This window comes from Typopeltis vanoorti, chromosome 10, assembly GCF_054136105.1.
Source record: "Typopeltis vanoorti isolate ZY-2024b chromosome 10, IOZ_Tvanoo_1.0, whole genome shotgun sequence".
NCBI classification, from domain to species: domain Eukaryota; kingdom Metazoa; phylum Arthropoda; class Arachnida; order Uropygi; family Thelyphonidae; genus Typopeltis; species Typopeltis vanoorti.
In genome coordinates, this window is record NC_143558.1 from 94,003,499 (window position 1) to 94,019,090 (window position 15,592).

General features: G+C 35.1%; 1 protein-coding gene across 4 annotated transcripts in view; it reads right to left on the reverse strand.

The window, feature by feature from the left end:
- The window catches only part of Sec23 (transport protein Sec23), a 410,761-nt gene that overhangs the window by 37,973 nt on the left and 357,196 nt on the right, over positions 1–15,592 (reverse strand). For all 4 annotated transcript variants that reach the window (XM_090398784.1, XM_090398783.1, XM_090398782.1 and 1 more), the window contains exons 15-18: positions 15,137–15,288; positions 11,097–11,184; positions 10,922–11,008; positions 4,053–4,208 (exon numbers count right to left, since the gene is read on the reverse strand). In XM_090398784.1, the coding sequence (XP_090254910.1) occupies positions 4,053–4,208; positions 10,922–11,008; positions 11,097–11,184; positions 15,137–15,288 (483 nt within the window). The remainder of the gene's footprint in view (positions 1–4,052; positions 4,209–10,921; positions 11,009–11,096; positions 11,185–15,136; positions 15,289–15,592) is intronic.

The window sequence follows — 15,592 nt, forward strand, 5'->3', positions numbered from 1 at the left end:
CTCCTTAGACTGTGTGTCATGGAATCACATTCAAGAAATAAGTACACATCGGGCATTATGATCTCAAACTTAAACATACATAAGCTTATCAGAAAGTTTAATTCGCTAAAGATAACACAAGAACAACCAACCCCTAATAATCTTCATGGAAGAACTAAAAAATTAGTGATAAACCAATCGTCATATGTCCTAAATCATAACAAAGAACAAATTCTTGAAAAAGGTCTCAACTTTGTCCTTGCGCCTAAAACTATTCCCAAAGAAATGTTTTTAACTAAGATGGAGAAAGCTGCATCACTACTTCCTGTCGTAGATGCCAGTTTACTTTGCATGGAAGCAATACTTGTGATTAACAATGCAAGACCTCCATCTGACAGCATCTCACTTGGAGATGTTTTAAGGCTAGCCATAAAAAGTCTTAAGAATAACAAAGACATCGTTATCATACAAGCTGGCAAGGGCAATACAACTGTGGTGCTAAATAAAACAATTACCATGAAAAAATCTTGGTGTTATTAGAGTCAGATACATAAATGGAAATTGAGAGAGATCCAATGAGGGAGATACATAACAAAACAAACAACCTCTTACAAAAAGCCACAGAACTTCCACGAAACATACGCCTTGACGCTCGCTCTTTACATCCATTCATCCCAAGGTTATATGGTCTCGCAAAGATACACAAGGAAAACTGCCCACTGAGACCAACTGTAGATAGTATTGACTAGCCTACCTACAGCTTATCTAAGTTTCTGGCTTCATCTTTAAAAGATTTTACAGGAAATTCTTCTTCATATATAAAAAACTCAACAGATTTAGTCTCAAAAATCAAAAATTCAAAACTCCAGCCTTCAGATATCATGGTGAGCTTTGACGTGGTGGCTCCCTTTACAAACGTTCCAACTCAAGAGGTTCTAGATATTTTAAAGAACAAGATTTCAAAAATGATGTTTTCCTTGCTATCAATATTGCGTTCACTCCAGCTACTTTCAATAACGAGAAAAAAGTTTACAAACAAAATAAGGGATTGGCAACGGGCAGTCCCCCATCTCTTATATTGGCTAACATCTTTTTTGAAGATTTCAAACAAAAGGCAATCTCCTCAGCTACTCTTAAACCAAAAATTTGGCTGAGATTTGTAGATGATATATTTCTTATCTGGGAACATGGCACCGATAACCTTCAGTCTTTTTTAAATCATTTAAACAACTTCCACCAAGATATCAAATTAACAATGGAGATTGAAGAAAATGGATCTCTTCCCTTCTTGGACGTAAGACTTACTAAGACATCTGATTCTATTAAAATCTCAATCTTTAGAAAATCTATGCACACAGATATCACATCACTATCCTGCACAGAAAGTGGGTATCATCTCAACTCTAGCACATTGTGCCAGATCTATACTGTCAGATGATGAAGAGCTAAAAAATGAACTACGACATCTACAAAGAACCTTCACAAGTAATGGCTACTCGTCGAAAACTACTGCCGCCATCAAAACAACTCAGAAACACAAGACAACCCCAAAGGTTATATCTCCTTACCATATATCAGCTCGCTCTCCATGAAACTAAGAAGAATTTTACAAAAGTTCAACATAAAAATCTGTTTCTCTACTCTTCCTAAACTAAGATCGATTTTAAGCAAATACAAACAGGCTCACAACCATCAACAATTCCCAGGAGTGTACAAAATCACGTGTAACTGCAGGAAGCAATACTATCGCCGAACTGAAAAATCCATCCTCCTACGTCTAGAAGAACACCAGAGGGACATTGCCTACAAAAGAACTAGAGCAAGTACCCTGTCAAGCCATGTACTGTTTTCAGTAAACACAAATGATGAAGGCTGTCAACATGAGATAAATTGGACAACAACTTCAAACCTTCTATATATGCCGTGAAGAGGTGGAGCGCCACATAGTCGAGTCTAAGGAAATTTTTATGGACCCGCATCACATAAATAATAACCTTAGCTATAATCTACCGGACTCTTTCAGCTCTGCTATCCAATATTGACACACTTGTGAAATCAGACGCACACAGCTGCTTAACAATAGAATTTCAACACGGACTGTAGCTACATCATTTCAAAGCTAACTGAATTTTATAATAGTCGTTTTTATAGTGATACGATGTTTCTTATAGTGTTTATTTGCTTTCTATGTTCCCACGCCTGAAGAAGTCGGACAATCCAATGAAACATGTCGCATTTTGAATAAATTTAATTGTTATTCTAGTCTCAGTTATAGTCAGTATATATAAAAATATACAGATCCCAATTCCAAGTTAATACTACAAATTGTTATATATATATATAGTGAGAGTTTGCAGTATTTTTCTCAGTTTATAGAAAGAATACGGTTGTAACATTAGACATGACGGACTATAAACAAAAGATATCTACCATGCTAGGAGATCAAAACATGTACAGGAAGACCACTTGGACCCAGTAAGAAAAATACACCTCAAGACAAATGCATTAAAACAAGTGGCATCAATATTGCAATAACATCACTGTGCAACTATCATAATGTGGTTATCAATTTGCCAATGCTGCTAAAATGTTCTTAGTATTTTCTCTTCAAAAACATAATCCCTGTTATTCTTCCCCCCCATTGTGGCTATAAACTTATATAGTAAACAAAACAAGAATTGAATAATCTCATAGCTAGTGTATGGATAAATACTTCTTTTATATATGCTATCTATGAGATATCTCACAAGTTATTTTATATATCAGTTCCTGCAGAAAAATGAGATTACACTTACAAGAAAGCAACTTATAGTAATCACAATCTTGGTGCTGCTTGCTTCAAATGAGCTGGATGATCCCAATTTCAGCAAGTTTAGAAACTTTGTACAGTATAAACACACAAGCTCTGAAAACATGTTAGTATACTTCTGATGTTGCAATTTTTCTATTTCACAAATCTGTTGTGTTACTTCTCTCAGTTATTTGCTCATAAAAAAAAGTATTTAGTTCAATTTCACTATAATCATTCCACAGGCCAATCTTCATATTTCCCTATTTCAAACACCTGCATCAGCTACAAATTATCTTTTAGTTTGTCATACTGATTGTTGCAGACTAAATGATAATTTGTAGCTGATGAAAAGATAACTTGGAGTCAAGTCCTAACATGGACAGTCAAATATGGGTTTTCATAATTGGCAGTCAACGAGTCAACATCTCTTCAGTTTTTTGCATGCTTCCCTGATGAAGGCAGTTAGATTTGACTACTGAAATGAAGAAAAATAAAAAGTTTTCAACAAGATACACTGGAGTTCTTTCACCTTTAGCTTCATATAAACATAATTAATGTTATCTATGTAATCTGCTGTGTTTCTGAATAGTGTATTCTCTGGCTAGTTTGTATGTTATACAGGGAAAAGGAATTAAGAAACCCATCTGGAAGGAGTATTCTGTTAACTAACCTTCAGCTGAAATGCTCTTAAGAATGTTCATCATATCCCAGATGGTATCATTCTAGCTTACAGAATGCATCATACTCACTGCAATACATAGGCACTCTAAACTGGATTAACTGTATAGTAATTTTCAGATTTCTCTGGATATCCATAATATCCTCAATCTTTATTATTATATAACCTATTTCATTGTTATATCTGATTTCTTTTGAGGCACCTCCCTTCCTTTTTTGACAGCACCGTTTGGAACAATTTTGTTTAGCTACTTTTATGCACATTATTCTGGGTTATCTCATTATACTGCTTGCCAGAAATCTTTTGTATGATTCCAGCCACCCCTCCAGGACCACTTCCTTAACTTCTTAAAAACATCATGGAGGTCTAGTATATGTGTCATCACACACAACTTCCTCATTCCTCTTAGCAATCTACTCACATTTTGCCATTCAATTTGTAAGGTTTCCCTACACTTCAAAATGTTTTAATTCATCTCCCATAATATTTGTAAAGCTAAGGCTGGTATTCATACCTGAATGATGTTCTACTTAAATTTTTATTATTTTTTTAAATGGGTGCAACATTTATTTATTTATTTATTTTTAATTTTAGCATACATACCTGAGATCCACCTTGATCACAATCAATATAGCGAGGCATAGGAAAACGTGTTTGAAGAATTTCCTGAGCATCATCTATTGGCGCTTGTAAAAGCTGACGGAAATTCTCATGTTCAGGAGAATTCTGATAACCTGATTTTCTCCACTGGGCAATTGTCTTCAGGTAAACAGAAATCAAAAATAAATAATAATAATAAGTCTTTATAATTCTGGGAGATATAGAAGTAAATTTCATAACAATAACATAAAATAACTTTGTGTCTGAATTTTAATTTTTACCAAATGAATAATTCTATATTTTTTTATGGAAGGGTGTGTGTGTGTGTGTGTGTGTGTGTGTGGTAGAACTATATCATTAAAATTAAATGTCCTCTTTTATAAAATGAATATTCAATATAGAATGTTTTAAACTAACAAAACACACAGTAGACATTAGTCACCATTTGCCACCTGCAAGTGTGTTAAATGTTAAGTGGCTAACTTAAAGTAAAAAGTCCAAACTTTAGCTAAAAGAAAGACAATTTTTCTTTTCTAATTTTTTGTCATTAAAATGGTTTAACTGAATTTCATCAAATTTTATAAAGCCAAGGAAGAATTATTTTGTTAATGAAAACTCTTAGCCTTAGCCAACCACAGTACTTATATACTGTATGTTCAAATGTACTTTGTGGGTGGATTTACATTAAATGCAGCTCTAAAACCTAAACCTAAAATGGTATTTTTTTCAAGTAAATTTCGTTCTCTAATAAAGCAAAGTGTGTTATGCTGGGTGAAGAAAATCAAGTGCACCTAAATACTTTCAGAAGCATCCATGCCACTGTAGGAGTTAAACCCACAGCTTCATGTTTGTACAGAGTTAGGGTGGTGGTGCTAGTGTCACAAGTGAATGTAGCAGTCGCTTTGAGCTATACTAGAAAAAGTGTTTTAAATTAAAGTATAGTGAGGCTTTTTGTCTCAAATTGTGCTTCAGTTGGATACAAGTGCCCTTCAGTGATGTTATCTTTGAAACTTTGTTAATATTATGTTTTCGCTACTTGTTTGTTTCATCACTTCAGCGTCTAAAGATGGCGTCCATAAAGAAACATATGTCAGCAGCATGGAAGACTTCAGTACGAAAGTCTAGCTCTGCCTTGGATTTTTCACAGTGGATGCATTGTGGAAACTGCTACAGGTATGCACTGAAAAATGTTAAAGATCTGTGAACCGTTTGGATAAATGAGAAGAATGAAAACATTAACATATGTGAAAAGTGTGTAGATAGATTAGAGCGATTAGGAATGGAAGGCAGGAGTTTGTGAAAATGAAAAGTGACCATCTCCTGCAAGAAGAATTGTTGGAAGTGCTCAGTAAGGAGGTTCAGGATATTAAGACTGAGTGAAATGGGTCGAATAGAGAAATTAGGACTATGGAGATTACTTTAGCTGACGTAACTAGAACAGGTTTAAGTAAGGGAGAGACTCTGGTGAATGATTAAGTAATGGATAGTATGGAAGTGATTGGGAGTCAACAGAATGAAAGCACAAGAGGTCTAGAAGAAATGAGATGTTGTGAAAGTGAGGGAGTAAGGGAGGAAGTAAGTAAAAGAGTTGAGGGAAAGTAATGGAACTGGGAGAGTTATGCTGAATAGTGTAGAAAATGAGGACGTGAGTGATGCTTGGATTTGAATGAAGTTACCAGTGGTATAATATATGTGGTGATTCAATAATTAAGGATATGTGGAGCAGTATGCCTGAGGAGTGCTTGTCTGGCGGAACAATAGAGAGAGCGACTTTAGCAATAAAGAGGGCATGATGCAGAAAACATGATAGTTATGGTGGGTACAAATGACCTGAGTGGTAGTAAAAATCGGGTAGCAAAAGATTTAAGAACATTGTTAGATACATAAAGAAGAAAGTGTCAAAGGGGGGTATAGTGTGTGTGTGTTGCCTCGTTTTGACAATTACGAGTAGACGAGCGATGATAATGATTGATATGATTGCAAGAACGTGCAATAAAAGAGGTCTGGAGTGTGTTTGAAGGCAAAAGTGATTGAAGAAGTTACTGTTTTCTGAACAAGTTGAAGTAATTGAGCAGGGAAACTAAAATTGAAAAGGTTGAGTGTAAGAGGGAGAAACTTATGCAGTGATTGTATATTTGTTGATCCTTATTCGCAGAATAAATTGCAGAATAGAGTGGATAAAAATCGGCATGGGACTACTGAAATTAGTAGAATGTATATCAGTTCTAAAGCTGGTACAAGAATTAAAGGAAATCTGCAATTTTTGTATATAAATGCAAGAAGCATTCGAAATAAGAGGGAAGAATTTTTGGCATTAGTCAGTGCAATCTCACCACAAGTTGCAGGCATTAGTGAAACTTGGCTGTCAGCAGAAGATGTGGTTACTGGAATTGAAGTGGGCTGAGTTTTTTTTATGTGTGATGGTGTGTTGCCAGTATAAAGTGTGAACTCTTTGGCCAAATGTTTAGTTAATTTGTATGTGGGGGAATCAATGCCATCCACTATGGGACGTAATGGCACATTTTCTTTATGTATTTTTGGGAGTCCGTAAATACAGGGGGATATAGAGTAAATGGCTTTAATCTGTTGGTAACTTCTACAGGCCAAGAAGTTACTTTCTTAAGGAGCCTGTGAAATTTTCTAATTTGTGAGTTGGTGGGATTGTATTCGATAGGGAGGTAAGTAGCCCGATCTAATAGAAGAGCATTAAGCTTACCAGTGTGGTCCTTTTGGTTAAGTACTATACTACAGTTGCATTTCCTCTTATCCGCTTTGGTGATAACTAATTCTTTATTATTCCTCATTTCCTGTAGAGCTTTATATTCCTTGTTGGATATGTTGGTTTTTGGTGGTCTTGCTTTGGAGAGGACACAAGCTACATCCAGTCTTACAATGTTGGCGATTTGATATGGAAGGATTCCCCGTTTGATCTGGATCATAATATCCTCACTAGGTATTTTTCTGGGAGCAGTAGTGAAGTTGTGGCCACGTGAAAGTGTGTTGAGTGCTTCAGGGTGACTGAAGAAAGGTTGATTACGGTGTTGGTAGCAAGTTTTGGATTAACGGTAGAGTTCTTTTTTAATTTTTCGAATTTTTTCATCTGTCGGCCTCGTATTTTTTCAAATTCTTTGTCTGCAGCAGTACATGAGACGTCATGTAAAATAGACCAAAGTTCATGATTTAAAGTGAATGAAAGCTCATCTTCGAAGGCACGAATAGCTTTTGATGTTCGCTAAGAGAAACCGCGTGGCGGCGATTTGTTCGCGAAGCAATGCGTAGCTAGCGTGGTTATATATATATATATATATATATATATATATATATATATATATATATATATACACGGAGAGCATTTTGTGAAACAAAACGGTGCTTGAATTTGACACAGTTCGGGATTACCTTATTATCCCGGCAGCATTTCAGGAAAGTTAGACAATTTAATTGTCTAGACAGCTTCAACTCCATTTTGCTGTATTGGCAGGCCTTCCGTGTGATCGTATCTCCGTGGATGATGTTGATTCTCGTAGACAGGCTTATACGTTGGTTATTCCTTATTAAATTACTTAAGGAATTGAACAACGTAGATATGAATATAAATTAAATTGCACTTTTTTTTCTTCGCAATATTTCCAATATTTCGGCAACGTCACATTGCCATTTTCAAAAGGAACTTACAAAAAAAAGGCACATGCACGTAGGCACTACAACATGGTAACTGAGAATGAAGAGATGAAGCTATTATTCTCCTAAAAGTCTTGATGGTGCCCTCTAGCAGGCTAAGTAGATGTTCTTGGCCATTGGGCTGAAGGTCTGCTGATGTAAGCCTCCCAAATTTGGGGCAGTCGCATACATCCAAATTTGTTGAGGTTTGGAGAGTTTCTTAGGGCTGAGGCTGATTCCATAAATAGTCTTTCTAATTTGTATTTGCTGCGGTGTATTACTGTAGCCTTCTTCCACCGTATTCTGTGGCATATATCCAGAGCATGGTCTGCAAGACCAGAATGGCTGTACTTGTGAAATATATTTAGATATATCTATCTAAATATATATATCTAAATAATTATCTAACTATTTAGATATATCTAGATATATTGTTGCTATGGCACCTATGCATAGCAGAACAATGCCAGCAAGAGCTTTGTTGGGGGGGGGGAGAAGCTAAATTTGCATGATTTTGTGCAGTGGAAAAATTGTGAGATGTACTCATTTTGAAGATCAAAGTATATGTTTTTGTACATATACCCAATGCACACACGCATGCAAAAAAAGGAAACAAAAACCAGAAAACTAAGAAGACAAAACTAGTTGTGTGCTCAAATACTAAATAATATTTTTTTCTACTTTGGTATCTCTCAGCTCCTAGTCATTAATTTTTTTTAATCATATATATGATTAATATGATAAACACACTGCTTATAAAGCAGTCAACGGATGCCCCCGTGGATTATCAAATCAAGCTATGTGGTGGTCTAGTCTATGCAGGGACTATAAAGAGGAAGAGAAGTTGTTCTTTCTCATCTCTACATAAGTCAGTCATCTTACATGCTCCTATTGAGGGATAATGACTTGCTTATGTGTGCTTATTATGTAGCAAAAATATGTTTCCTACCAGACAAACCATCATTCACATTTTAATCAACTGCCCTTGCTTCATCAATGAGTGCAGTTACTATTTTAGTCATACATTGCCTGAAAAGAAGGCAACAGACACACACCGAGCAGATGGACAGATGCCCAGTGAACATCTCTTACCAGAGTGCCTAACCTCAACCATGAAATCTGGAGGTAGCGATGTGATAGTATAATCCGGTTTTTCCTGATTTCGCCTTGGGCCTCTGTTTGTGGTACCATGGACATTGAACTCAAGAGATATCTGAACATTCTGAACAATTCAGTGCTTCCTACATTGTGGTGTTTTTATGGAACTGACCAAGGCACCGTGTCATAAAGCTACTGCTGTAACTGCATGGTTTATGGACATGAATGTCACTACACTTGACTGCCCTTATCTCAGTTTGTTGTTTTAAGGATACTTGCGACATAAGACTGAATGATATAATCACGTAATCACAAGAAAGATATTTATTTAACCAAATATTTCGGTCTGGAAATAGCAGACCATCGTCGGTGGTATTACAAGAACAGTTTAAAAAAATATACAAGCTAGAATACTAACAATAGATCGTTGAAATTAGAACATGCCGCGTGATGTTATATCACTAAGTATGAAACGAAATATTTTGAAGTAGAAACATGATTGAATTTGCTATTAAAAAAAAAAAAAAAAAAAAATTAATGAGTAATCTTGATTAGGCTTTCCCAGATTTTTGATATAGATATGCAGTCATTACGATTCAGGTTGGGATGATGGAGCAAGGCCTCCACGCTTTCCTTGAACAAACGTTCGAACCTATAACGGGATCTATGTAAGAGGCGCGTTTTGGACCAAAGGATGCTGTGGTCAGTTTCAATCCCGTGTTGAGCCAAACCAGACTTTTCAGGTTTATTGTGAAGAATGGATGATTGATGTTCTTGGATTCTTTTTTCAAGAGAACGTCCAGTCTGTCCAAAGTAAGAGAGATCACAGTTGCAAGGAATTTGATAAACTCCAGGAAGAGATAAAGTTGAGCGTTTGTCTTTAGGAGAAGGAAAATGAGAAGACAATTTGTTAATAGGAGAATATGTAGCTGTTAAATCATATTTCTTCAAAATTCTTGCGATAGGTTCTGAAATACCGGAGATATAAGGAATAGGTACTCGACGTATTGAATCTTTGTTTTTGTGGAGGATTATAAGATGTAAGAAGACGTTGAATACTTTTTTCAGAAAAGCCTCTTGAAAAAAGAATCCAAGAACATCAATCATCCATTCTTCACAATAAACCTGAAAAGTCTGGTTTGGCTCAACACGGGATTGAAACTGACCACAGCATCCTTTGGTCCAAAACGCGCCTCTTACATAGATCCCGTTATAGGTTCGAACGTTTGTTCAAGGAAAGCGTGGAGGCCTTGCTCCATCATCCCAACCTGAATCGTAATGACTGCATATCTATATCAAAAATCTGGGAAAGCCTAATCAAGATTACTCATTAATTTTTTTTTTTTAATAGCAAATTCAATCATGTTTCTACTTCAAAATATTTCGTTTCATACTTAGTGATATAACATCACGCGGCATGTTCTAATTTCAACGATCTATTGTTAGTATTCTAGCTTGTATATTTTTTTAAACTGTTCTTGTAATACCACCGACGATGGTCTGCTATTTCCAGACCGAAATATTTGGTTAAATAAATATCTTTCTTGTGATTACGTGATTATATCATTCGCCCTTATCTCAATCCTACTGAATATCTGTGGAATAAACCAGAGCATCGGGTGAGGTCAAGGGACGTCCACCCCACAACAGTCAGGACCTCATTACCCGCCCAAAGAAAGGATGGTCCAAAATTCCCATTGATTGCTATCGTATTATGCATTTTAAGATTGCTGCAGTCACTGCTGAACAAACAGCCATGAAACCCGAGGTGAGCACCATGGCTATTTGTTCCTCACACTACGGTGTCTGCTGACTTCTTTCCAAACAGTGTATGTGTATGCCACTGCAACATCAAAGTAACAAAATGTATATAGTGTGTGTGCGCGCGCGCACACGCACTGTGAGTAGGGTACATTTTCAAATGAAATATATAAATCAGTGTAATCAATTTTATGATTTAAAAATTATTTTTATTAATTATAAAATTTTATAAAAATTCAAATAGGACTTCAACTAATATAATGGTTATAAATAATACAGTTGTTGGTAATGCTTGAGAATCATATTAATATGATATTACAATATGTATTAGTACTATTTCAAAATATGCTTACCTCTCCATGGAAAATCACAATGTGAAAAAAAGTGTCCATAAGTAGGATACGATCAGGCTGAATGCTACTTGTGTCTAATAAGACAGGCTATGTAAAGAAGAAAATTATATTTCAAAATTGCATTATGTGATGGTTTCAAATGACATGCATTTCACTAATTCTAAAATTAGCTTACCTCTGGAGGGCCACTGAATGAATATGCATACAGAATAGGCTGACACATAATAAGTGACTGAGTTAGATCTTCTTTTGATAACATGTGCCTACAAGAGGAGGAAATACAATTACTTAGGATACTTATCTTTTTTTTTTTTTTTTTTTTTTCAGAAAAAATCTTATCCAGTAGCATCATCTAACAAATTCATTTCCTATCATTTCCGTTTTCTTCTATGTTAATATGTTAAAGTCAATCTGATTGTTAATCTCTATTTTATTAAGTCTTAATATGATATTTTACTTTTCTGTCTTTAAGTCCTATCGAAAAGAACAAATATTTTGCTATTTTCTTTGCATCCCTTTGCTATTTTATTTTCAAACCTGTTTGAAAAACACTATGCTCTGTTTATATTTTGAATATTAATATCAATTTCTTCCTGCATTCATTCTAGGTAGATATTTTTTTCAGGTGATGTGTATCATTCATCATCAATTACACAGTACAGTTGCTACAGTCCAGCAAGTTCCAATTAGTTATTCACAATGTCTAGGTAAAATAACAGCAGACTCTGGATAGGAATTCTGATTTTGAACTAACTGTTGTAGATTGGCAGAAAATCTGAGCATTCTGTTCTGTTAATGTTTAAATGAGCAGATATCAAAGAAAAGATAGATTCCTTAGACTGCACAGAGATAAACTGCAAGGTAGAATGTTTTGTTGCATATGCACAGTGTTGTTCTACCATGATGTCTAAAGACTGGAATAACTCTTTAATATATAGACCAAAGGGGTATATTAGCTGTTGGATGGATTTTATACAAATTTTAACATCACAAAAAAACTATCCACATGAGATAAGTTTTTGATAGCAATAGATATTGCAAAAGCAGCTCTGCTGGTATCAAAATGAGCATAGTTTATATGTTTCAACATAAAGACTGGGAGCAAGCAACTGGAATGTACCAACTACAGTTGTGAATGCCTGATAGTAGATAAGATCCAACCATCAGAGAGTGCTGATACAAAATTAATAACGGAAAAAACTCGCGTACAAAGATTATTTAATAGTATAATTTTCGCCTGTGTGTCACAGGCATCTTCAGTACATTAAGCTCAAATTAAACAATAACTGACAATTCCAAAAAGTGCCACCTAAGTAGCTGGTGTAAGATAACTAAAAAGGTCAATAACTTTCCTATAAAAAAAAAAAAAATCAATACAATAAAAAGTTAGGAAAGATTTAGCTGATTTGTAAAGTACTATCTCCCATAAAGGGGACAGACGTAAGCCATCGGATCTGTTTAAGTTAGGAGAATGAAGTAGAGTTTCACATGTTTCTTTATAAAGGCGTTCCATGAAAAACTCTTGTCTTTCTCCAATGAACTCTGTGTCTAGTGAAGATGGCATGTTCTGCAAGTCCAGACTTTTCAGGTTTAAAGTATTCAATATAAGATTGGTGTTCTAGCCGAATAGGGGCAGATCTTCCCGTTTTGTCTGAAATAAGATAATCCACAAGAGCACGGAATCTGGTAGACACCTGGATGATTAAGATGTGGAAGCTTGTCCTTAGGACAAGGACAAGCTTCAATTCTTATAACCATTATTTAATGGTTATAAGAAATGCTTCATGTGTCTTATGTTTTATTATATAATTAATGTGTCTTCCTCTTCAAACACAGAAGAAATAACACGCATTCCTATCCCTTATGTACAAGGCATCAGTGAACGTATAGCAAAAGTTTTAAAACCACTGAATATTTTTGTTGCCTTTCGACCGTTTAGAAAAATCTCCATCTTTCTCACTTCTCCTAAGGACAAGCTTCCACATCTTAATCATCCAGGTGCCTACCAGATTCCATGCTCTTGTGGATTATCTTATTTCGGACAAACAGGAAGATCTGCCTCTATTCGGCTAGAAGAACACCAATCTTATATTGAATACTTTAAACCTGAAAAGTCTGGACTGGCAGAACATGCCATCTTCACTAGACAGAGTTCATTGGAGAAAGACAAGAGTTCTTCACAAAAGTCAGTTCCTCATGGAACGCCTTTATAAAGAAACATGTGAAACTTTTATTGTATTGTTTTTTTTTTTTTTTAAGGAAAGTTATTGACCTTTTTAGTTATCTTACACCAGCTACTTAGGTGGCGCTTTTGGAATTGTCAGCTATTGTTTAATTTGAGCTCAATGTACTGAAGATGCCTGTGACCCACAGGCGAAAATTATACTATTAAATAATCTTTGTACGTGAGTTTTTTCCATTATTAGTTTTGTATCGATATGTCTACTCACAGTATACCTCTTTTAAAACTTATCAGAGAGTGCTGTTTCAAGCAGAGACAACAGACCTGAGACTCATATTGCATTGACTGGATAAATGCGCTTGGGGTGTGTGTGTGTGTGTGTGTGTGTGTGTGTGTGTAGAGCAGAGAACACTGGTCTAAATCCCAAGTGTTGGTAGCAGTGTAAATGCTGTTGGTTCTTATTCCTCAGCTAGCATATCTGAGGAACAAAGAAAAGAAAAAAAAGATTAACTTTTTATCAAATATGAGTTCCAAAATCTTTGCCTCTGAAGCAACTGGGTCTTTGCAGCCCAATCAGTATCAATAACCTTCTGGATTTGAATCTTATTTAGGACCTGAATTTGTGTAATTTGAAAATGAAAAGCTGTATCAAGGAAAATCATGTGGCCCTTTATCTACAGCCAGAAAAAAATCCATTACAGGAATGACTTTGTAGTAATGGCAAAATCCAGACCTTTGAGAGAGAGAATTTACTAAAGTATTCATTACTGTCTTATTACGCTCCCCAAGAGATGAAAAGATGACTGATGATGGCTAACAAAGGTAACTCAATTTTCAAATAAGTTATTTATCTTGAGTAACAGAAAAGACAGTCAGCAGAAACAGTAGAGATAGTATAAAACCTCAAGACAGGGCTGAGACTAATTAATCACGAGGACAACATTCTTATGAATTAGTCTCAACCCTGTCTCCTAATCTATTTGGGGTTGCATACTGTATCTCTTCTTGTTTCTGTCAACAGTCTTTGCTGCCACATATATAAATTAAAAAGTTGAACACACTTATTGATAATTGTCTTTTGAAAAGTTTTCAGAAAATCGGAATGAGTAAACCAAAAAAGAAACTTAAAATCTATCATGGTCATTTTCCTCAATTCTATAGACTTCCCAAGGTCCACAAGGCAAGTATTCCATCATGTCCTATTGCAGACTGCATTGGCTCTCCTTGCTATTTTACTTTCAGCATTCACAGTAAAATGCTCTTCATTTATTAACATCAATTCTCATTTCAAGGAAAAGAGATTAGAGCTTTGTCTTCGCTCTGGTGATCTCTTATTCAGATTACATATTGTGTCTTTATTCACTAATGTTCCCCCAGATGAAATGCTGGGCTTCCTCAGGCAAGACTTCTATGGATATTCACCTCTGACTTTATCATACACTCTGACTACTTCATATGTCAGAATAAGCTTTACTAGCACAAACTGAAAGTACAGCTATGGGTTCTTCCTGAGAGCTGGGTTAGAAATAAAATGTTTTATCAAATACTTGGAGACCTGTGATATGAGAGTTCCGAGAAAGATTAGTTGAGTGAACAGATGGCATCAATGGCAGTATCACATTAAAAGATATTAGGAGAAACCTTTCCATTGTTAGCATTCAGTATAACAGAGCTAATCTCAGGTGGTATGATCACTTAAACAGAATGGGAGAGAAAAGATTAGCAAAACAAGTGTTCATTGTCAGGCTGGCAGGAAAAAGACCCAAGATGTAGGTGGATTGATACAGTAAAATGTGCCTTAGAAGACAGATAACAGGCTAATCTGGAGGAAAGTTGTTGATAGGAAGTTAGTAATGATGTAACTTTTCATCTAGTACTATCAGAAGATTCCCCCCCCCCAAGTGTATATGTCAGGAATTTGATGAATACAAAAAAGTTACTAATGACTACTGCATAACACAGATATAATACAGAATTAAGACTAATCCATTTATTATTTTTTTTTTTTATTAAAAAAAGGCAAAAAGTTTTACCTATAATATGATGTTTCATCAGGGCTATTATTAAAGACTTGAAGAAACTGTGACCGCCTCAAATGGAACATGAATTGTGGATACAAGGAAAAGTTTTCAGAAAACCGGAATGAATTTGGATCATCTTTTGAATATTCACCAAATTTCTGGCACTAAAAGATTGTGTAATAAAAATAATAAATATCATTAAAAGTTAGTTAATATAAAATAAAAAGTTAATTTAATATAATCTTCTCTCTACAATGTTATAATTAACATATTATAGAGAGCAACCTACTTAATTAGTGATGTATGATATTTTAATAACCATAAAATAAATATACATTTAAAGAGATTTTACCAATTCTAAATATGGGAGTATAAAACGAGATTAAAAAAAAAAAATGTCAGAACAAAAGTTTACAGCAACTTTTGACTTGTATCCAAATGAAGAAAATACAACATTACTTAAACATC